Source organism: Pyrus communis, chromosome 1 (assembly GCF_041283825.1).
Source record: "Pyrus communis isolate YQ-2024b chromosome 1, ASM4128382v1, whole genome shotgun sequence".
Classification (NCBI taxonomy): domain Eukaryota; kingdom Viridiplantae; phylum Streptophyta; class Magnoliopsida; order Rosales; family Rosaceae; genus Pyrus; species Pyrus communis.
In genome coordinates this window covers 11,530,212-11,552,621 of record NC_142565.1, presented here as the reverse complement: position 1 = coordinate 11,552,621, position 22,410 = coordinate 11,530,212, and the positions used below count along the sequence as shown (strand labels likewise).

Here is a 22,410-nt window from a genome sequence, read left to right as displayed (position 1 = left end):
TGATTTTGTTGATTAAGATGGAGAATGACGGAATCAGGTGCTTGAAGAAACTCTTTCATAATTCCATTGTGGTGCTACTTTTTCTACAATGTTTCAACCCTTCCCTATCCTCTGGATTCTATAATGTTTCTTTCGGTTGTGTATTTCAATCCTTTTTTGTTCATAATATAATTCTATTGTGATACAATTTTTGTTTCATGTATTTCAATCCTTTTCTTTTCGGATACCTCCTTTAAACAACTTTTCCCATTCTTCTATAACATAATGTTTACATCTTCTAAACATAATCTTTCTAGCAATTTTAAACAGAAAACTAATGGAAATGGTTTAAAAACTTTGAGTTTTAACGATAAGGACAAAATAAAGGGTAAAGTGAATGGTATCAAAATTGACTTTTTAGTGTAAAAATGTGGTTTTTCGTTAAAATGAACAGTATCTAAAGCTTTTTATTAAAGTTTCTAATTTTAAATCCGCAGTATTGCGCAGACTTTACTTTCTAGTACATACTAGAGAGAGAGCAGGAGAGAGAATAGTGGGAATCATTCACACGTGTGGAATTTAATTTGCAGACAAATTTTTTTACTGTTTTTAACTTTTTGGAATTAAACGTTAATTTGTTCTCTCAAGAGCTAAAAGACGTTTTATGAGTTGTTATGGCCTGAAGCCGTCCCTTTCCTACGCATGGATTCTCCCCAATTCAACGAAAGTCCTCTTTCTTACATATACAAAAAAACAACAAACACGTTTTTGAGTAATTATATCTCTGCCTGCCCTTTTTACTTTTGACTTGAGAGAAAGCAGCCCATGTAAAGTAAGATTCATGCCTAACTCTAAGGCAAATACATTATTCTAACAAACTATAAAACCTAGTTTTCCCAACCAACATTTATTCACACCCAACACATTACACTGTCGGTTGTTTTCCATACCCCCTGAGTCCTCACCATTTGAACTACACTTGCAGCTTTCCTTTTGCTCCTAAATCAAAATCCTGAATCCACAGTTTTTCTTCCTTCTTCAATTGTCTCTTGGTTGATTTAGTTCAATTAAGATGGAGGGTGACGGAATCAAGTGCTTGAACAAACTCTTTCGTGCTTTAATTGTGGTGGTAATTTTACTACAATGTGTTGTCAACCCTTCCCTTTCCCTTGGATTCAATAATATTTCTTCAGCAGGAGTGACGAGGTGCTTTGAGAGGGAAAGAGAAGCACTCCTTGCTTTCAAACTGGGCCTCGTGGATGACTACAATCTCCTCTCTTCGTGGGGAAGAGAAGAACAGAAGCAAGATTGTTGCAAATGGGTAGGCGTCCACTGCAGCAACCGAACCAACCATGTTACTCAACTTCATCTTGGGTGGTATTTTTTGAATGAAGCTTACTCACTTCAACAGAAAGGACAGCCGGAGTATCTCGAATATTATTTGCAAGGTAAAATGATGAGTCCTAAACTAATCGAGTTGCAGCATTTGAAATATTTGGACCTTTCTTCCATTAACTTCACTGGGACCCAACTTCCATATTTCATTGGTTCTCTTTCCAATTTAAGACACCTCGATCTCTGGGATGCTTCTTTTGGTGGTCGATTTCCAAGTCAGGTCGGAAACCTTACACGCTTGCAATATCTTGATCTCAGGTTCAATCACTTTGCTAATGTAGAAAACATGAATTCATGGCTGCCTCATCTTTCTGCTTTAACATATTTGGACCTGGGTTCCAATAATCTCAGTAATGTTCCTGACTGGCTGGAAGTAGTTAATAAGCTCCCCAAACTTACAAACTTGACACTGTCAAATTGCAGTCTTTCTTCTCCTGCAATTCATTCCAGTACTATTTTTAACATAAATTCTTCTAAATCTCTTGCTCATGTTGATCTCAGTTTCAACCAACTCACTTCTTCCATATTTCTTTGGTTGTCCAAATACAATGCCAGCCTTGTTCATCTTGATCTCAGATCCAATAACTTTGCTAATGTAGAAAATCTGAATTCATGGCTGCCTCATCTTTCTGCTTTAACATATTTGGACCTGAGTTACAACAATCTTAGTAATGTTCCTGACTGGTTGGAAACGGTTAGTAAGCTCCCCAAACTTACAAACTTGACACTGTCAAATTGCAGTCTTTCTTCTCCTGCAATTCATTCCAGTACTCTTTTTAACATAAATTCTTCTAAATCTCTTGCTCATGTTGATCTCAGTTTCAACCAACTCACTTCTTCCATATTTCTTTGGTTGTCCAAATACAATGCCAGCCTTGTTCATCTTGACGTCTCTTACAACCAGTTAACTGGCTTATTTCCCGATGTCATTGGAAACATGAGCTCTCTTGCATATCTAGATCTCTCTTCTAACCAATTTGAAGGGGTGATTTCAGAAAGTCATTTCTCAGGTCTCTCCAGATTAAGATCTTTGTCTCTGTCCTCTACCTCCCTAACTTTAAACTTCCATTCTACATGGGTTCCTCCCTTCCAATTGGATTCTATAATCTTGGGGTCTTGCAAGATGGGTCCACATTTTCCAAACTGGCTTCGAACTCAAAAAAGTTATCAGAGTCTTGATATTTCTAATGCAGGAATTTCTGATATCCTTCCAAGTTGGTTTTGGGAAAGGCTGTCTCATGCTCCTAAAATTGGTTATGTAGATCTCTCCAACAACCAAATTAGAGGAACAATTCCAAACTCGCAAATCAATTTTGTATGTTTCTCTAGTCAACTAAATTTGAGTTGGAACCAATTGGAAGGTGAAGTCCCTCCATTCCTATTGAAAGCCTCGTCATCTCTCTTTCTCTCCCACAATAAGTTTTCAGGGTTGTTTTCTTTGTTGTTTCCAATTAACGCAAGTAATTTAAGATTGCTTGATCTCTCGAGCAACCATTTACATGGAGAACTTCCCGATTACTGGACTCATTTCAAAAATCTTTTAGTTCTTGATTTGAGTGACAACCGTTTTTTGGGGAGAATTCCTGCCACAATGGGCTCTTTATCTTCAATTCAAACATTGAACCTAAACAATAATGGACTTGTGGGAGAATTGCCTTCATCTTTGCAGAACTGTACAAGTCTCATAGTTTTTGATGTTGGAGAAAATAAATTATCAGGTTTGATACCTGAATGGTTAGGGGTTGGACTTCCAAATTTGATTATCCTTATCCTCCGTTCTAATCACTTCTATGGAAGCATTCCATCACAATTGTGTAATATGGGAAGCATTCAAATTCTGGATTTCTCGATGAATAACATCTCCGGAAGTATACCCAAATGTCTCAACAATTTGACTCATTTGGCTCTAAGAGGAAGTTCAAGTCCAACTATCACTCACCGATTTAAGGTAACCTCCAGTGATATTGCTCTCCGTATTTTTTATTATGAAGACGAAGTATCCTTGATATGCAATGGAATAATGTACAAATACAAAAGTATTCTGGGGCTTGTAAAGAGTATCCATCTATCAAGTAATCGATTAACGGGGGAGATTCCTAGTGAAGTCACTGATCTTGTGGGGCTGACTTCTTTAAACCTATCAAGAAACAACTTAACAGGTCAAATAACTCCAAAAATAGGGAAGTTGCAGTCTTTAGATTTGCTTGATTTGTCAAACAACCAAATACATGGTACAATTCCAACAAGTCTCATTGGAATATCTGGCCTTGGTAAGTTGGACTTGTCCAACAACAACCTGTCTGGAAAAATTCCCATCGGGTCTCAACTTCAACCCTATGACGCCACTGTTTTTGCTGGAAATCCTCTCCTTTGTGGAATTCCACTTGAATGTATGTGCTGTCCTAAGGAAACAACTCTGGAGGAGCAACCAGTGGTAGACAATCAAGATGAAGATAATGACGGGTTTATAACACCTGGATTTTACGTGACTTTGGGGCTTGGATTTGTCGTTGGATTCTGGGGAGTTTGTGGGAGTTTGATATTCAACAGGTCATGGAGATACATGTACTTCAAACTCTTGAATGGTTTAAATGATTGGCTTTATGTCAAGGTGGCATTGTTCATGCAACGAAGACTGCTTGATGAATAAACTGTAAGTTTTCTGTCACATGATGAATAATATTACAATTAATATACATATCTTCTTCTCGTTTAAACTCCCGGCAAACAGCTAACGCCTGTGGTTTACCTGAAATTTTATAGCTCGTTCATCATCTTGTTTGGTACGACATGCTAACCCTTTGGACTTAGGGTTGGAGAAGGAGCCTGAAGGAGAAGAAGAATGCAACGACTTAAAGTTACGGTGGAAGGGATTTTACAGAATGAAGAGCTCTACTGTTACTTGTAACAATAAGTTGGAATTTCTCCAAATTCATCAGTTGGAGTTGTATTTGGCTCATTGTCGAGTTGTAGTTTTACACAAGTATTTATGGTTTTAGTTTCAATTTTTCCCATTTTGTTATGAATTAATGGATGAATAGACTGCGTTCCAAATTGAAGGCCAAGATCGAAGAGCTGTGTAAGAGACTAAAAAGGGTGACACTAAACGAAGGACATGAATCAAAATTTCAAAACTACATTGAACTTGTTAAACAAATGCCAAAATAAGTGAGACGACCAGTTTGTGCAACCTCATACAAGATTGTGATAAACGAACAAGTTTGGCTCATAAAAATAGAGGCAAAAGTATTATTTTTTTGATTTATTTGTTGCCCTAACATACAAAGAGTAGCCCCGAAAATCCAACTCCAGCTAATAGGGAATGTAATGCTGAATAAGTGCTCTGGAGTTTATCGTTTGTGGCTTGTTCTGATCCTTGAGTGAAGAACATGCCATACAGAAGCAGATAAAACAGATACGCACTCCGGAGTTCCAAGAAGAAAGAGATGTTATACAATGTATTCAAATATTAGTGGAATTAAGCTTGTCTGAGTGAGGGAATATCACTAATCAAATAGCTAATGCACAGCTAACTTGGGTGAAAGGGGAAGGGAGACGATATCGATATCGATATCAATATCAATTCCTCTGGCTTGGTAAAATAATAACGTGACAGAAACAGAACAGCCAATTATGAATAACCAGGAAGACAAAAATAAATTCTAATGCATAATATTCATCAGCCCATGAAAAAAAAAAAAAAAAGAGATTTTGGAAAACCACACGTAGGAGACAGGGAAACAGATTATACTTTCCAACTTTCGCTCCACAACTATATACTTTTATGGATATCATATAGTAAAGAGGAATGGTGAAAATTTATTTTCGGGTTGCACAGGTAAGTTTCACAGACCCACCGGGATTAGCACTCGCCCTCCACCCTTGGTCTCAAGGAACAATGCATGTCATTAGGTTCAAAAGCTATTTGAAGGGAGAAACATGTAAAGCATTTGTAACCTTACTTACGAAAAGAAAGTAACGAAAATATCTTAGCACAGATTTACTTATGTGACAAGAGTATTATGATGTATCCCGAAAAAAAAAAAAAAAAAAAAAAACAACTACTGTAGAAGCTTTGGAAAGGGAACAAAAAAGTAAGAAGAAAGAGAACATACAAGCATATCTTCTGAAAGAACCGTTTCCATTAATGGAAAATGGTACAGGCCTCCTTTCCTGACCCAAAGATAGGATCTCTTGCATCCTTTCAGGCCAATCTGAATTCAACCTCCGAGCAAAATCTTCAACCTCCCTGAACAACGATTTAAAAATATGTAAGCAAGAACAAGTTTTGTCTCTATAAATTGCGTATTTACATGCAGAACCATGGTGGAGGACGCAACTTGAAATTTCGATTTACATCCTTATCAGAAAATAAAAAATACTGACTAGAGAGAAAAGATTTGCAGAACCAGAAGAGAGGGAGGGTGGAACCATGTTTCACAACAGATGCTTAATGGTGATGACCAGAATGAGAGCTCTTTTTCTTTATAAACATAAACAAATATATATTTAAAATGTCCAAACAACTATTACACACAGAAAATCAAAAACCAACATCTTTCAGAGCCACCATAAAGAGCTAGCAAAGGCAAAACATTGTCCCCATTGTTTACTCATTTCTATCACAGACCAACTTTTTTACGCAACTTTTTTCATCTTAGCTGGGTGAGGAGTGGATTTGAACATGGGACAGTTTAAAAAAGAAGTGGAGAAATACCACTACACTAATAGCTATTTAGTTTATAAGCAAACTCTTCAACGTTGAAAAACATATCACAATTTGAAATTCTTTTGCAGGTATCAAATTTCATCTTCTAATTGCATATCTTCAATTTTAGAACTGCGTTCATAAAAAATAAAAATAAAAATAAAAAAATAAAAAAGCAACAAAGTTGCACCATAATGAGATCCACCATTCTGTTTCCTTAAGCTTTTCATACTAAAGTCATCATCGACAAAGTTATTACCACTCAGTTCAATTTCGTACTTTTTCTTCCACATGTTGCTCGACGTGATATATATATTTTTTTCATCCACTAAAATTAAAAAAGATAAGATTATATTGCAAATCATGTAATAACCCAAAATACTTGCAGACAAACCTATCAGTTTTTTCCTTCAATGCCGGATCAATCTCATCATCAATATCACCATCATCAAACCCAATCATATCCTCCACCCTATCATCCTTTAGATCTTGTAGCTTTAATGTCAAACTAGAACTAGGCATAAATTTGTTGAGTTCATCACTGGGGCAAGTAAAGTTAAGATTGCTCAACACCTACAACATTTGGGCGAAAAGAAAAATGAAGAAAAATTAGCTACCTAACAACTCAAGCGGAAATTATAAGTTCAAGACCAAATTTGTGATTCAAACCTCATGGATCTCATTGGCCTCATATAGACACGTGCCTTTCTGCTGATCTTTTCTCCTGCGATTCTTCTTTTTGTTCTTGGAAGTTTTAATCCCTTTGGAATCTGTGAAACATAATTTCCTTACCTCCAATGAGGCCTTCAAAAGGAAATAAAGTAAAAATAGACGACTAAGACACTACACTTCAAATCCCATTTAAAGGAATCTCAAGTACTCCCAAGTACAGTATAATTTGGGCTAATGCAATCCTGAAAAAATTAGTATCAAGTGTGCGTTGTGCAATTTGCTCGTTGGAACTACAAGCTACTTAATGATAAATCCAATTTCTCAATTAACAATAACTATGCAGTCAAGGAATAAGAGAGCAATTACTCAGGTATACCTCCAATTTCTCCATTAATGAATGACAAGAGATCATCAACTGAACGTTCATCGTTTTGCTCTTCTTCAAGCTCGGCATTCTGAAAAGCATGGAAGGTTCAATAATGACTACCAATAAGAATGATATATTATTTAGCATAGTATAAAAGCCAGAAAACGTATTATGTAAATACGTTTTGAATTCAGATTCATCAAATACCAAAGTCACCTTCAATTTCTCTCTTTCCTGAAGTTCCCTCCTCTTTCTTGCATATAATCGATTCAAAAGCCGGATGCGTGGATCGTCAGTTGAATTTTTCAAAGGCTCCAACTTCTCTTCCTGGATGATTTCTTAGTGGGGTTAAGAACAACAAAGAAACACCAAGTTTTTGCTAAGCATACACAGATATCTCAAGCATCGGAGACCTCTGTAAGATCATCAGGGAGATGAAATATTTCACGTATCTCCTCAGGTGTTTTCCCTTCAATTATTCGTGCAAGAGCACGACTAGTAAGATCCACCAATGGTTTGAATTGGAGGCTGTCAGCAGCTGTAGTCAACTCACAGAGCAACTTTGTGTCCATTCGGATGTATTTTTCATCAAAAGCCTTGCACTCCTACATAAACGAGTGGTGCCGAGTCATATGATTGTGCCGAGTTTACACCAGCATCAGAGTAAACATTTAATCCAGTGTGCAGGTGGAAATTATGTCCTCAGTAGCTCAAATTTATGCAAAACAGACAGAGGGCATACACTCAGAAAGAAGGAAAACAGAATGACATTCCAAAAACATGTAGAACCTTGTCCGAGCGACCTGGTACTTGATGAAACCTGCAGTAATCAAGAATTAAGCTCAACATTGCAGTACTGACTCTTTCAGGAAGAGATATTGCATGGTTCTTGGAAGCTCCCATCCCTTTCTGTGTATTTTCTTTGCATATCATGGGGCAATACATGGCAACCTCTTGTTCCACTTGTTGGATTGAACCGTCGGTAGTCTGAAGCCGGATATAAGACTTCATCATCTGACAATGAGTTGGCACCGATGTGGCTTTAGAATTCCAACATTACAAAGTAAACGAAAAATATAAAACAGTTAAACAACCCACCCACCTTACCCCCTCCAAATAAACAAAAATAAAAAGAGAGAACAAATTAACACTCAACAAGTAGAGGCAGCTACAAGCATTCGAAAGAAACGAAAAACAGAAAACAATCGATTCGACTATGGCTTGAAGAACAAAGAAAAGAAAACATAATGCATTTAGGGGCATAAAAAGAAGCCCGAAGAACGCGTACGGAAAAGTGATAATACCTCAGGTTTAATAACAGTCATGTCACCTTCTGACATTTGAACAATCCCAAGTTCTGAGGCTTAAAAACTGGAGTGCATCAGGCAAAAGAAAACAGCTTTATGCTTCTTATGCAACAACTTGCTGATACCCTGTTAAGTCAAACAAAATTATAATTAGCAGCCCTTTTATGCAAATCCTTACCCAAAATTAAAGTTTACACAAATTTAACATAAACCCAAGTTAGCTAGGGCAGTAAACCACCCTTTGCAATCCCCACTCTGTCGTTTAGATTAGATTAGAATATCGCTCTCAAAACATATACCCAGCTCTTACTTGCCATGAAACAATACAAGTTCCAATTTTATCTAACAAATCTATACTTCATACATATATATTTCCACTAAACTTAATTCCATTTATTCCAATGTACATGAAAAAGCATTCTGGTGATTATATTGCCCTAAATCAAGTGAGAAAAATTGCAATTCATAGGTATTTTAGCTGAATTTCTCGATTAAACTCACTTTTATTACAAATAAATGATTGTTTTTCCTAAAGATTTTAGTTCACCGAGCTCCGGATTAAAGGGTACTTAGCAATTTCATTTTTCCATTCAATCATTTCCATTTTTCCTGCACTTTCTGGGCAACCAAACAGGCATCCAGAAGGGGAAGAAAAAACATGGTAAAGAAAAGCAAAAGGATAGATAATTAATTAACACGAAGGAGACATACGAAATGTACGGATTCCAGGTAGAGGGAGCTTTGAATGCAGAGATTTGGCGGTTGTCGGCGAATCCCAAAAATGGATAAAATTGCGAATAAATTTTAGAAAAAAATAAAAAATAAAAAATAAAAAAAGCCTCTTTGTGTGACTGAAATTGCGTCAAAAATCAAAAGGTCTGCAAATCACACGTCAGCGTCTCGTTAGGGTTTCCTGACCTCTTGTATTTATTTTGATTTGATTGATTAGTGTTGTTTGTTTGTACACTTCCTCGTGCGGGCCCACCTTAATCAACGGATCATATTGATCATCAATGTGAGCTGGTAATTAGCAGCCTTTGATTGAAAATGGTTCCTATCATTGAGGCCCGTACGCCCCTTAGATAGTTGGACACTGAATATTAAGTTGAAACTCGATGCAGTGAGAGGTTTTTATGCGAGACGTTCGTTGGTGGTGAGTCATTAGTGTATGAGCCGAATGAGGATCCTCTTCGGATCATCTTTGTGATGATTTCAGAAATTTTTTTAATCATCGTATACTGTGTATTTATAAATTATTTTAAATATTTTATTTAAAATGAAACACAAATAGTATCTGATGAAAACTGACCGCACGATTTATTATAAATAAACACAATTAAAGAATCCTTTAGATTCTGACAAAGAGGATCCCAAAAGAATCCTAATTTGTATGAGCCACCTGGTCTGGACTCTGAACAGAAAAAATTCTCCTTCGTAGGGCATATTTTCTTATGAGTCATGTCACTAATACATCACATAGTCAGTTGATTAAGTGTTTAATCAGTCATTACTTTTATTACCCTTTTCTTCACTATTTTGTTTAGTTTCTTTTATATGAGTCGTTTTTTTACATTTTGTAAGTCAATTGGAGTAAAGAGAGAAAAAGGAAGAATTTTCAAGAGATTTGAAGCAAGATTTGTCAAAGTGCTAGAATGTTGCTGGTGGAATGTCACGAAGATTAATTTGCCTACAATGGCAACATCGTGACAAAGCATGGTGCAAAAGATATGCATGAATTTTCATGGGCTTGTTGTGACCATGCAAACGCCCCGCTCACAAATTATTATTTTATTGGCGTGATGTGATTGTAAATACGCTTTCTTCTTGATTTCGCACATTTGCATGTATTTAAGCTTGGCGAGGGGTATTTTTATGACAATCGGGCTTCGAGATGTGATTGAGCTTGTACGTGAGATTTTTGGGCCCCAACGCATATTTTTGTCACTTTATGTCACATGACTTACACGTGAGACACTTCATGTGTTGGTCGGCTGAGCACCTGAGCTTTGTTAGAATAATGTATCAAGAAAACATGCACCACGCAGAGCAATTGATGGAACAAATTCATCGTAATCGTGACATTTTAGACAAAAGATTATCGTCATCGTAATGTCCTGGATTAATAATATAATGTTATGTGTATAGATAAACTTAAATATATCATTATCTTATTAAACAGAGACATTACGATGATAATAAACTTATTTCATGTAAGTCTTCTACAACATGACATCCGATGGCTGCCACGTGGACCGTAGGGTTAATGGACGGTCGATGAAAAGTGTGTGGTGGTTGAAAACGTGAAGTGTCAGCATGATCGAGATGGTGCCCACGGAGGCGTGTGAGTAGGTCACAGGCACCAGAGGATCATAGCAATGGTATGAGTTGGATTGAGTGAATGACCGGCTAATCCTTTGAGACAGGATTTTCAGAGGAGTTTCAAACAAAAGCATTCATGAAGAGATTTTTCAATATGACCAATACACAGGATGGTATACTACGTGTCACTAAATAAATGATAGAATATATGTGCTAAAAAGTTAATAACTTAAAAAATAAATTTCTCACTATTCCTATTAAAACACATAATTTATCACTTATATTTCTTTCACAACTAAAAATTTCTCAGCGTTCATGGTCTCTCCCTCGATCCTACTCATTTGTGTGTGTTTTTAGCAATGATTCATTCCTGCGATCTTTTTTTTTGTTTATATAAATAGGGCATGGATAATGTGGATATATACATACAGATAGATAATAATTCTATTAATCAATGGTTTAATCAATTATATTCGTATTAGTAATATATTGGGATACCAAAGTATTTGGTCTTAGCTCAAGTGGTGGGAGAATGTGTGACACTAAATTAGAATTACGGTCTGAGTTGAAAATTAGTATTATGGTATGTTCAAATTTTTTTTTCCCTTAAATACAAAATTTGAATAAGTCCACGCACCTCGTGTAATAAGTTTTTTATATTCAGCAACTATTGTTAAAAAATAATTGCATAAATTCAAACATTTATCTATCCAGCCTTGAGGTAGATCGGCTACTACCTCTGATAGGAAAATGATCATGCATCATTCACATACCAATGACAGCTTCGAATAGATGAATACTAATTATCCTTCTATCAATATATAAAAAAAAAATAAAGTTTGTGCACCAACATCTGCCATAGAGGGACTGAGTCATAACATATGAGAAGCTATTCGCTTCAATATTTAAAAAAAAAAAAAAAAAAAGTCAAATAAGTCCATGCATGGTGCATGATTTAATAAAAATTGTAAAAATTGGACGGGCACAAGATTTAGAATCATTGCAATAGACTTTGCATATGTTTATAAATAATTGAATTGCTCATCATATTACCAATTGATTTTATGATAAAACCCCAACGTTCTTCATTTCGTCTTTGAGTAATTAGAACTTCATTAGTACATAATTTATTTGTTTTATAGTGTAGCGACTTTTGCACTATGCATGCGCTCTTTATTTTTCTAGCATCGAGGGACATACCGTCATTATTACATACTTTTTTGACCTTTTTTTTCATTTTATTTTTATTTAATGAAGATTTTTCATGCAATGATTAAAGTAATTGATAAGGGATAAACTCAGGAATCAGTTATATTAATTTTAAATTTTAGAAATCAAAATAAGAAATTATGCTAATTTTAAAAATTATTTTAATTAAAAAATTATTGAAATATAAAAATGTAACCGTTATGTTCCATGCTATTGCAAAATATTCCACTTTTCTTTCCTAGAAGTAGAAGACCCTCACATGTCGTTTGATGCTTTTTAGGCTGCCGTCCCTTTCTCAACGGTCTTCAAAACCTCCAAATTTCCTCAAACCTCTACAAAATTCATAACTTCTCTTTTCTTTCTGTGGGCTGTGTTCTAATTCACAACCAAAAGTTAGCAATCGGGACAGTTTTATACCGTTGGATTAAATTATCTCATTGCCCAAAGTTGCCCTTTGCTTTGTAAGCAAATACCTTGGTAATAGGGTCTTCTTTTTTCCCTCTTTTTAAACTTATCGTTATCATCCAACACATTTTTGTTTTTAGTTTAACTGGGTGCTATTAGTTTATCATCACTAGTCCGGATAACAAGATAGTCCGATCTTTTATTTATTAAATTAGCATGTTAAGAAAGATAGTAATTTCTTGATTCAATCATGACTGTCGATTTTTCATACTACTAAATACTACAGAAGAAAAATTGTTATACTATAACAAAATTATGTATCGTTAATTCGTATGATGAGAAATGCAAATACATGTACAAAGTATCGTCGATATAAACACACAAAATTTTAATATTAGAACGTCATTCACAAGAATCAAACATAAAATTAATGAAACATAATGTGAATGTACTCGATAGGCCAACCTTCTAGATCATATCTATAAATTATATAATGTGCCATCAATACAAAATAAAAGGTAATGCTAGGGAGAACAAATTTTTTAAACCAAATGTGATTGTTGATGATTAGATTATTACTTAAACGTTGATTAACGTACTTATTTTCTATTGGTAACACATCATTTGGTTTGCAAATTTAGTTTAAAATTTTAATCTCTCTATCATTACCCAACACTAATTTATACTTAAATAATAATTCAATTATCGATAACTAAATTACATAATTTATCAAATATGGTTTAAATAGACGTTCTTCTTAAATAACTAAAATGAAACTTAGCTTTAAAATATTGGAAAAGTGGATTAAAAGGCAAGGAATAAATAAAAGCGAAGAAGAAAAGAAAAGGTGGCGGGAAATAAGATTAAATTGTCCAACGGGTCTCTGGAAAGACAAAGACAACCCACCATTCACGACATGGACTGGTGACAGCGACGTTGTCCTCATCTTTCCTGCACTCTCCAGAAACATCTCTTGATTAATTAATCCGCATAAAACATCCATTACCACTAATACTTGTATAATTGTATTTACTAGAAAAAGGCAAAGAGGTTAAGATTAAGCACACACCTTTTGAGAATAGTTCCAAATAATTCACCTACCAAAATGTGAAAAGGATGTAACTCATGTATATCTTGGTTTTATGCTAGAATGTTTGATTTGATTAATTAATTAACACAAGAAATACAGAAGAAAATCTCTCTGATATAATGAAACTGATTTTATTTTCGAGTACTGTTGACTTGTTTGATTTGAATATCCTCATTTTATCTTATAATGTTGTAGAATGATTATTTATTTACTAGATCATTTTGAAAAAAATTAATTAAGTTTGAAATCATTTAGTCATTTTATAATCTATACTAGCATATGGACACACACAAAGTGTGTGGAATTTTTTTTTATTTTTGTTTTTGAAATAGAAGGAGAGAGAGGAAGAGAGTGATAGAGAATGTGGGAGTGAGAAGTTTTTTTTTTATTTTTATTTTTTATTATAATTAATTAGAGATATGTTATGATTACATGTAGTGAGGCTTAAAAAAAAAAAAAAAAGAAGCAAAATTTGGTTGTGACATTTATGTCTTATATTTCTTATTCATGTTCTGTTTTAATTAAAGGGTTAAACTGATAATTTCATAGAATTTTGATTGACAATGAGTGTTTTATTAATTAGTAAAGATATATATAAAATGAAAAGGATAAAAAGATGAAACATTCAAAATACCAAAAATTGTCCTCCAAGGCTTCTTAAAATTACAATTGAACCATAAGAATTTAAAGTAGTTCACCACATTTTAATTTTGAATGAATTTTTAATTTTAAAAAAAAAAAAACGTCTATGTTAGTGGGTGGTTTCATGGTTTTGCTTTTTTTTTTTTTTTTTTTTTTTCTGAATAGTTTTTTAATAAAATAGTTATTTAAAAATATTTAAAAGACATAATCTAATATAAAAAGGTTAATTACCACATGTGTCTTCGTGTGATAAGATGTTAGTTATTTAATAAATAAACGAATCATGTTTTTAAATTAAATAATATGTTTTTACAATAGTGATCAAACGGTTAAACAATTTCTAATTTGGTCGACCGGTTAGAAATTGAAGAATGAAATGAGAGTGGAGAAGGTAAACCGCAGAGATTCGAGCGAGAATGTTGTTATCATCTAATTTTTTTAATTTTTTTATATATTTTAGGTGGATAAAGAAAAAAGGGAATAAAATGCCTTTTCATCATTTCATTTGTTTAACATACTTTAACAGCTCACACAGACAAACAATTTTCCTTTATAAATCTCACTCCATTTCTTACTCAATCATCCAAAAACCAAACCCTTGCATTCTTTCAAGAGAGAGAAACCCCACAACCCCCCAAACTAGAACTCCAAACCAGAGAGTTCTAGAGAGAGAAACACAAACCCATGGAGGGTAAAGAAGAAGATGTGAAGCTGGGAGCCAACAAATTCTCAGAGAGGCAGCCCATAGGGACCTCAGCACAGACAGACAAGGACTACAAGGAGCCACCGCCGGCGCCGCTGTTCGAGCCCGGCGAGCTCAAGTCCTGGTCTTTCTGGAGGGCTGGGATTGCTGAGTTCATGGCCACCTTCCTCTTCCTCTACATCACTGTCCTCACTGTCATGGGGGTTTCCAGGGCACCCAACAAGTGTGCCTCTGTGGGCATTCAGGGCATTGCATGGGCCTTTGGTGGGACCATCTTTGCCCTTGTTTATTGTACTGCTGGTGTCTCAGGTATACTTCTCCCTCTCTCTCTCTTTCTCTCCTGTTTTTTCTTTTGTTTCTTTGACTTGATCTGTTGCTTGGTGTGCTTCCTTTTATTTGGTGTTTTTTGGTTAAATATGTGCAGATACGTACACGAATATTTGGGTTTTGAGTTGTTTCTTGAGTTGATGTTTGGTTCCCAGGAAAATGAGGGAAAGAAAAGTAATAGTGGAGAAAGAAAGTTTCTTTTTCTTTTACTTTAGCTTTCTGAGAGAACCAACTGGAGGATTGGAGGACTACTGTTTTACTTGGGTGTGTGAAAATTGATGAAAAATAAATAAACCACTTTCCAAAAAGAGAAGAAAAAAGTGAGAACTTTAGATTATTAGGATTAACTGTAAGGGTTATTTTTCTTAAATTCTTGTATAGTTAGCGATTTTTACCGGTGAAAATCAGAGTAGTAGAGAAAAAAAATTTCGACTTGTTAAAGATATCAACTTTGTTCCTGATCTTCTTGTTGGATTTACTGGCCTTTTATAACTTTACCTCACAAATTCAAATTTCTGGAAAAATGAAAATCTGTATCTTTATTTTGCTGTAAAAAGTTGACAGTGTATAATTACAGCCAAAAATGAATTCAAACCATATGTTTCCTCACCAATTTTCATATTTCGTCGTAACATTATATTAACCTTTGATATGTTGGGCAGGTGGTCACATAAACCCAGCTGTGACATTTGGTCTCTTCCTAGCAAGGAAGCTCTCCCTGACCAGATCCGTGTTCTACATCATCATGCAAAGCCTTGGCGCAATGGCTGGTGCCGGGGTGGTGAAGGGGTTCCAAAAGAAGCAGTATGAATTGCTCGGCGGTGGAGCTAATGTGGTGAACCATGGCTATACCAAGGGTGATGGCCTTGGCGCTGAGATTGTTGGCACTTTTGTTCTTGTGTACACTGTTTTCTCTGCCACTGATGCCAAGAGAAATGCCAGAGACTCTCATGTCCCTGTAAGTATATCTCACCTTTGATTGAGTGCTTGTTTACACGCTGCGCTCTTAACTATTTTCTGTAAATGTTATATCTATGCATATGTCTACTTGTATCATTGTAATGCCATGGTTACTAAGGCATAGATTTCATTGAGTTTTGAGTATATTGTGATTGACCGGTTAGCTAACTGCCACTCAATCGTCGTTGCTAATTGCAATATCTTTGGTTGAAAGTTAATGTTTTATGGCTCTGGTACATGATTACAAACTTTTTCTTTGTGCCAAAATTACCATGCCGAATAGTCAATCTTCTCTGTGATTTAGAACGTGATGAAATTCTTCAAGGTTACGACATAGTACTTGTTAGAACACTTTATCTACGATGCTCAGGCATCACACGAAACTCTTTCATGTAGTAGCAACTGGTATCCCTTTTGCAGCTATGTCTATAAACTTGTTCTTATATACGAATGGAAATGCAGATCTTGGCTCCACTTCCCATTGGGTTTGCTGTATTTTTGGTGCATTTGGCGACCATCCCCATCACCGGAACTGGCATCAACCCTGCTAGGAGTCTCGGGGCTGCCATCATCTACAACAAGGGCCATGCATGGGATGATCATGTGAGTAAAACTAAATTGTTTACATCATTAAGTTGCATCGATCTAAATGTGCGAGCGGGGATACGTGTCTTACATCTTCAATGATTTTGTTTTGTTTGCAGTGGATCTTCTGGGTCGGACCATTCATCGGAGCTGCACTTGCTGCACTCTACCATCAGATAGTCATCAGAGCCATCCCATTCAAGACCAGGGATTGACATAGTAATCCCATTCGGGTCTCCCCGTCGGGGCCTTGTTCTGTCTAAATGCTGCGATTGTGTTTATTTCGTTCGTTGTGTTTTAATGTCCAGAGTGGAGTATTTGAGGTGCTAATGTGAATATATGTTATTTATCCTGTTACATTAGTGGAGAACTTTATTTAATTTATTTATACTTTGTTATTAAGTTAATCCTTGTTTTTTACATTGGAAGGCTTATTTAATTAATGACTTGGTTAGCCACATTTAAATTGTCTAATCAACAAAATTATTCTCGAACCGAGTTAATCACGAGGGATAATGTGTCTCCTCTATATTTCCCTTTTAATTGACACATGTTCCTTTACTTAACTGTAAATTTAACACTGTTACTTTACATAGAATTTGATTAAAAAGAAAAAACTGAAAAATTAAAGGCACCAGAGCTGATGAAACCCAAGCCTCCCCACCGTGCATTTCGGCCACGAGATGGATCGATTAGATTAGATATTCTCAATCTATCACCGCAGCCACCACCCCCAAACCCTTTAGCATCCTCCCCCGATCAATCGATACGATATTCTCAAATTTCAAACTTTACACACTGTTTGCCGGCTGTGACGAGATGGATCGATTAGATATCCCAAATTTCGAACTTCAAACTTCACACGTATCGACGAGAGTATGGGAATTTGAAAGGAGAGAAAGGAAAGGAAATAAAGCTTCTCCGCTGTGAGGAGCAGCGTCGGCGGGGATGGGGTGGTGTCACTGGTGTGGTTGCAGTGGTCGGAGGCGATAGGTTGTGTGGTTGCAGTGGCCATCGGCGATGAGATTCTGCAGTTGCAGTGGATAGCTATCGAGTGGGTTTTTATTTTCTTTAATTTTTTATTTTTCAATTAGTTTATAAAAAATTAGCAGTGTTAAGTTTGGTGTTAAATTAATGGACAAGTGTCAAAAAATTAAGAACGAGACACAAAGGAGACATCAAATTCGGGACAGCAGATCCCTGGCCCTCAAAAGGTTGATTTAATTAATGATTGGTTTAAATTGTTTAATAACAATAGAGTTATTGATTATCCAAACCGAGTTAATAACAATAGAGAAGGTTATTGATTATCCAAAAAATTTTTTACTTAATTTCTTCGTTATTTTTACAAGGGAGGTTAGACCGTTAGGCATTAGGGTTTCATGATTCGTTTTGTTCGAGAGGGATAAAGAAGAGAGGAAAAAATTTATATTTTAAGTAAATAGGTCAAAAAACTTGTTAGACCGTGTTTATACTTAAAATATGTTTTGTTTGTTCGTTTATTGTGGCACCTAAGTTTTCTTGAAGTTCATTCACAATGGATGAATTTCTTACTTCCTATTATAGTCTTGAATAAAATGATAAAAAAGGGAACACAACAAAGTTGTTCGGGATGTGACAATTGAATATCACCATACTATTCAGCAGACAACAATTGAATAAAGCGTTTGGCTGGGAATGATAGAATATCAGAATTACGATTCAGCAAAGGACATCAGAACGAACAATGCCAAACATTGTGACAACTTATGAGCATTTTCAAAGGAGATGTCAAATTTCAAATGTAAATTTAAATTTAACAGCTTATATAACACCTTGATATCTTTTAAAGTTTTGTTCTCCACCTAATATGTCAAATTAAAGTATATTTTTATTATAATAAATGTTTTTTTTTTCTTTAACAAATTATATTTAACATTGAAGAGGAGGAGAGTGGGCTTAATCTTACAATGAGCTAACAATAAAGTGGTTCAAATTCGCATTTGGCGAGAATCGAACCTAAGACCTCTCACTTACAAGTGAAGAGGAATACCACTAGGCCGTAGTACTTAGTGGCATTATGATAAATGTCATGCCACATTAGATTTGGCTTTTCGTTAGAAAACATTGTTAGTTTTTTTATTGTTAATACTGATTTGAACATTTCTTTTAGAGATACTCTAAGAGTATACGGTAGATTTCAATGGCCGAGCTATGGTAATTGGTAGTTGGAGTTAATGCTGTCGAGTGGTGCACTTATAAGATTTTCAGGTAATTCAGATTAGGCTGCATCTTTAGTTGATTCTGAGAGCACCCTTTACACGAATTTAATTAAGGCATTTTTTCCCTTTCTATTGTTGATTTAACTGGAGGCATTTTATTTGAAGATACCTTGGCATAAACAAGATCCTTTGTTTGACTTGTTAAACATAAGTGTCGTGCTCTCTTTTTCATAGTTCGACTTTTACTGAGATCCACTGCAATGCAATTTTTTTCTTTCGAACAAATGATATTATCTACACTAACAGAGAGGGAAAGTGGTTTAAGCCTTATAATGTGCTAGCAAAAAAGTGGTTCAAATTCACTTTTGAGAGAATTGAACCTAAAACATATCACTTATCGATGACGGAGAATACCACTAGACTGTAGTATTAAGTGGCACATCCACATCCACTTGTTCTATCAAAAGTTGTTTTTTTGTTTTGTTTTGAAGGCAGATAAATTGGGTGGCAATAGAGGGCACCCAAAAACAGACACAAAGCCCGCCCTTTAATTCTTCCCCATAGAAAAGCCCAAATTCGAGTAACCCAAACTCTCCTATCACCGTTTCTCCCACTTCTCCCTCGACATTTCTCCATCTCTCTCTGCCCGTTGTCAGCCTTCACGCCACCTCTACCAGGTAACACCGCCACTCATCCTCCACTGCACTTGCTGAGTTTCCAGTCTCTAGCTATTTTATCGGAATAATTTCAATTTTTGTATTTTTTTTCTATTCATATGGTTTCGATCAGTGCATATCCAATTCTCCGAAATGAACCTTTCTGCTTTGATTTGTGCTGCGAAGCAATCTCTGCTAAGTTAATAAAACCCATATAATATAAAGCTTCAATTTTGATTTGAGTTCCAGTCTTTGAATTGTTTTCTTTCAATTTGGTAGCTTGGTAGAGCAATTTGCTAAAGTGGGTAGTTCCTGTTCCCCTCAACTTTGCCGAAAGATTTGAAATTTTAGATGATGTTAGGATTCTGGATATGGGATTTGGTGGGTTTTGATTAGTTTGTTATCAATTAGATGGGTTTTGAGCAATGATGGATTGAATGGGCTTTTGCTGGTTTTTGTGTTTAGTTTATCTTTGGTTTATCTGTGAACTAGTTTTTCTGTTAGTACCAAAATAAAATTTAATTGATGTCAAGGGCAGTTTAAATAAGGTTTTAGTAGACAATGGAACTTGTTTTTCGTCAAATTCTCCTTGTGATGTAGTTTTTGTAAGTCATCCAAGTTCGAAAGATGAATTCTTCTTTTAATGATTCAGTTCTGTGTTGAAATCAATTCCCGGTGTTAATCTTCCTTTCGTTGTTCTTTGGATTACAGATTCTATGTTTTGTAAAATTTTAAATCTTTAATTTGTTGTAATACTTGATTGCCTTGCATAATTTAATAATCCTAGTAAGCTTTTTTATTTATAATGTATATCTTGTTGGAAATTCTCTCCATGAAACTTTGAGCTTCTTCTCTTGGTGGTTAATAACAGATAATACAAACTATAGTCAACCAAACAGCTAGTACACTGCTGTGCTAATCTACTGCTTTCTTGTTTCTAGGTAGAAATTAATCATTGGTTGGAGAACCTAAGGGGAGGCAACTATGTCGTTCATAAAAGGAGATTTACTTACGAGAACCAGAAAGCTGGTGAAGGGCCTGGCCAAGGCCGAGCCTGTTTGGCTCAAAGCCATGGAAAAGTTTGCCCCTCTTTCTCACCATTTTGTAATTCTTGGAATGCCTTTTCGTTTTACTTATTTGTTAAAAACATCATGTATTGTGAATTTTTCAGGGCACCGCCTGTAACGTTTCCTCGTGCAAATGCAATTCAGAAAATCACTCTCCCAGAGGATGTTTACATAAAGAAGTTTTTCCAGAAGCATCCAGATTCCAAACATGAAGATGCCATCAAGTATGGTTTATCTTTGTTTTTTGGTATAATATGAGTTGTTGTCTTGTTACTTTTGTTTGGTCTTGTCATGAGTTTATCCTTGGCTAGTAGATGTGGTTGGTAATTCAGGATTGAACATGTTGCGTGAATCCGAAGACTTATTAACTTCTTATCAGAAAACGCAAGGCTTATTAACTTATTCATCATGTTTGAATAGGATTTCTTCTTTTGATCCTCCTCCAGCCCGTATATTTGGTTTGCGGGTACTTGAGTTGAAAGAGCAAGGTGTTGCTGAGGAAGAAGCAATGGCAGTAGCTGATGTATGTATTTGGATTTCCTGTCCCTAAATGTGTGCGTTTTCTAAGTTGTTTTCTGACTGTTGTTTCACGTTGTCTTCTAGATGGAATACCGGATGGAGAGAAAAGAGAAGAAGAAGGCATATTCCCGCTTGAAGAAAATTGCACGCCTTCAAGGGAAGAGGCCTCCTCCAAACCCATATCCCAGCGCTATCAAGGAAATACAAGCTGAGGAGAAGAAGTATGTTCGCGACCGTTTTTACAATCCCAAAATTATTCAACTTGTAAGGCAATTGCAAGAGGACAAGGCAGCTGAAGCGCAGGAGAGATTCAGAGCAGGAGGAGGTTCCTGGTAACTTAAAGTGCCGTATTTTGATAATAATTTTGGTCGGTTAGCTTCCTGAGATTTTTACTGATTTGCTCTAGCTTTTGATCAAGTATTAGCATAGTGCATTGGAAATGATTCTTAGGTACTTCTCATTTGCATCCATTTATGGTCGATGAAATGCTATACATTTGTGAAAATCACGGTATGTGAATGCTGCATTTTCCGTTTTCCAGTTTGTGTGTTTTTATGAACTGCTTATCCTTCCAGACCACTGGTAATGTCTTTCGTAATCCCATACTCAATAATAGACATTTCCAGCGTTCGAAATGTTAGCCACTTGGTTTTAATATGCGACCAACAACTCTTTGTCCATCGGCACTTCTCTCTAACTATTTTGCAGTATGGCAATTCAATAGTTATAGAGCTTCGGGTTCATTTCCAATAAATCATTAGGTATCAATCATACCATATTTATCGTAGACTTGCATCCAAACTTGTTGAAGATGGTACAACTTCTATGCTAGTAAATAAGGGGACAGTGTAGAACATATCATTGGAGAACCATCCAATTGGGACGTCAAGGTGACTGTTTTCCAACTAAATCACGTTATGTCATGTGAGCAAGTTAAAACACATGACGTCGGGTAATGGTCTTGACATACCACCACCTTGGCGTCTTGGTTCGACTCTCATGGTTAATGGATAGATACGACAGAGAATCCAGCTAATGAATATGTTTTGTATGCGTTCCTTTAATGTGTGAAGATTGTGCATCAGCATGTCTTATCATTTCATAAGCTGATTCACCGTCAGAAACTAGTGCTTTTTTACCAGTGATGATATTAAAGTCAAAGTGTAGTTCGATGTTGTCACCATCTGCTTAATCAAGTCTCACCAAAAAATAGCAGCTGATAAACGACACATTCAATTACAATCAACTTCTATCGGTTCAGATTACCAATCTAACATTTTAGATTGTCTTACAAAAGAA

At 35.6% G+C, this 22,410-nt stretch overlaps 4 protein-coding genes across 8 annotated transcripts; 3 read left to right on the top strand and 1 right to left on the bottom strand.

The window, feature by feature from the left end:
* The first annotated feature begins 17 nt into the window (after positions 1–17).
* LOC137721305 (receptor-like protein EIX2) lies at positions 18–4,439 on the top strand. Of its 3 annotated transcripts, none has more exons than XM_088697418.1 (3): positions 18–126; positions 1,143–4,027; positions 4,138–4,439. In XM_088697418.1, the coding sequence occupies exons 1-2, from the start codon at positions 18–20 to the stop codon at positions 4,022–4,024; spliced, it is 2,991 nt and encodes a 996-aa protein (XP_088553544.1). In that variant the 3' UTR covers positions 4,025–4,027; positions 4,138–4,439. The 3 variants fall into 3 exon arrangements, with proteins under 3 accessions (XP_088553544.1, XP_068316511.2, XP_088553540.1); XM_088697414.1 differs by lacking the exon at positions 18–126 and adding an exon at positions 904–1,071 and having other exon boundaries at positions 1,176–4,027; XM_068460410.2 differs by lacking the exon at positions 18–126 and having other exon boundaries at positions 893–4,027.
* LOC137719804 (SKP1-like protein 21) lies at positions 3,527–9,299 on the bottom strand. 2 transcript variants are annotated; one of them, XM_088697456.1, is made up of 10 exons: positions 9,140–9,298; positions 8,426–8,554; positions 7,911–8,135; positions 7,535–7,726; positions 7,338–7,448; positions 7,131–7,209; positions 6,752–6,852; positions 6,477–6,655; positions 5,490–5,623; positions 3,527–4,200 (listed from the first exon to the last, which is right to left on the bottom strand). In XM_088697456.1, exons 2-10 carry the CDS (start codon positions 8,459–8,461, stop codon positions 4,106–4,108), a joined length of 1,152 nt encoding a protein of 383 aa, XP_088553582.1. In that variant the 5' UTR covers positions 8,462–8,554; positions 9,140–9,298; the 3' UTR covers positions 3,527–4,105. The 2 variants fall into 2 exon arrangements, with proteins under 2 accessions (XP_088553582.1, XP_088553580.1); XM_088697454.1 differs by lacking the exons at positions 3,527–4,200; positions 5,490–5,623 and adding an exon at positions 5,659–5,857 and having other exon boundaries at positions 7,329–7,448; positions 9,140–9,299.
* A 5,162-nt stretch (positions 9,300–14,461) lies between these two features.
* Positions 14,462–17,075, top strand: LOC137720975 (aquaporin PIP1-1). Its single transcript, XM_068460102.2, has 4 exons — positions 14,462–15,105; positions 15,786–16,081; positions 16,546–16,686; positions 16,788–17,075. The coding sequence occupies exons 1-4, from the start codon at positions 14,778–14,780 to the stop codon at positions 16,881–16,883; spliced, it is 861 nt and encodes a 286-aa protein (XP_068316203.1). The 5' UTR covers positions 14,462–14,777; the 3' UTR covers positions 16,884–17,075.
* Positions 17,076–19,389: 2,314 nt separating this feature from the next.
* On the top strand, positions 19,390–21,651 carry LOC137720714 (uncharacterized). Of its 2 annotated transcripts, none has more exons than XM_068459820.2 (5): positions 19,390–19,546; positions 20,467–20,604; positions 20,697–20,816; positions 21,013–21,115; positions 21,196–21,651. In XM_068459820.2, exons 2-5 carry the CDS (start codon positions 20,510–20,512, stop codon positions 21,445–21,447), a joined length of 570 nt encoding a protein of 189 aa, XP_068315921.1. In that variant the 5' UTR covers positions 19,390–19,546; positions 20,467–20,509; the 3' UTR covers positions 21,448–21,651. The 2 variants fall into 2 exon arrangements, with proteins under 2 accessions (XP_068315921.1, XP_068315922.1); XM_068459821.2 differs by lacking the exon at positions 19,390–19,546 and adding an exon at positions 19,603–19,724.
* The last annotated feature ends 759 nt before the right edge of the window (positions 21,652–22,410 follow it).

What these genes read in the sequence shown, in the direction of transcription:
- LOC137721305 (XM_088697418.1), top strand. Translation starts at nt 18, where the DNA reads ATGGAGAATGACGGAATCAGGTGCTTGAAGAAACTCTTTCATAATTCC. An exon ending in ATCCTCTGGATTCTATAATG is followed by an intron (nt 127 to 1,142) that starts TTTCTTTCGGTT and finishes TCAACCCTTCCC; the next exon opens with TTTCCCTTGGATTCAATAAT.
- LOC137719804 (XM_088697456.1), bottom strand. Translation starts at nt 8,461, where the DNA reads ATGTCAGAAGGTGACATGACTGTTATTAAACCTGAG. An exon ending in CATTAATGGAGAAATTGGAG is followed by an intron (nt 6,853 to 7,130) that starts GTATACCTGAGT and finishes TATGTTTCACAG; the next exon opens with ATTCCAAAGGGATTAAAACT. An exon ending in TTCTTTCAGAAGATATGCTT is followed by an intron (nt 4,201 to 5,489) that starts GTATGTTCTCTT and finishes CTTCTCCTTCAG; the next exon opens with GCTCCTTCTCCAACCCTAAG.
- LOC137720975 (XM_068460102.2), top strand. Translation starts at nt 14,778, where the DNA reads ATGGAGGGTAAAGAAGAAGATGTGAAGCTGGGAGCCAACAAATTCTCA. An exon ending in CCAGAGACTCTCATGTCCCT is followed by an intron (nt 16,082 to 16,545) that starts GTAAGTATATCT and finishes ATGGAAATGCAG; the next exon opens with ATCTTGGCTCCACTTCCCAT. An exon ending in GCCATGCATGGGATGATCAT is followed by an intron (nt 16,687 to 16,787) that starts GTGAGTAAAACT and finishes TTTTGTTTGCAG; the next exon opens with TGGATCTTCTGGGTCGGACC.
- LOC137720714 (XM_068459820.2), top strand. Translation starts at nt 20,510, where the DNA reads ATGTCGTTCATAAAAGGAGATTTACTTACGAGAACCAGAAAGCTGGTG. An exon ending in TGGCTCAAAGCCATGGAAAA is followed by an intron (nt 20,605 to 20,696) that starts GTTTGCCCCTCT and finishes TGAATTTTTCAG; the next exon opens with GGCACCGCCTGTAACGTTTC. An exon ending in AAACATGAAGATGCCATCAA is followed by an intron (nt 20,817 to 21,012) that starts GTATGGTTTATC and finishes ATGTTTGAATAG; the next exon opens with GATTTCTTCTTTTGATCCTC.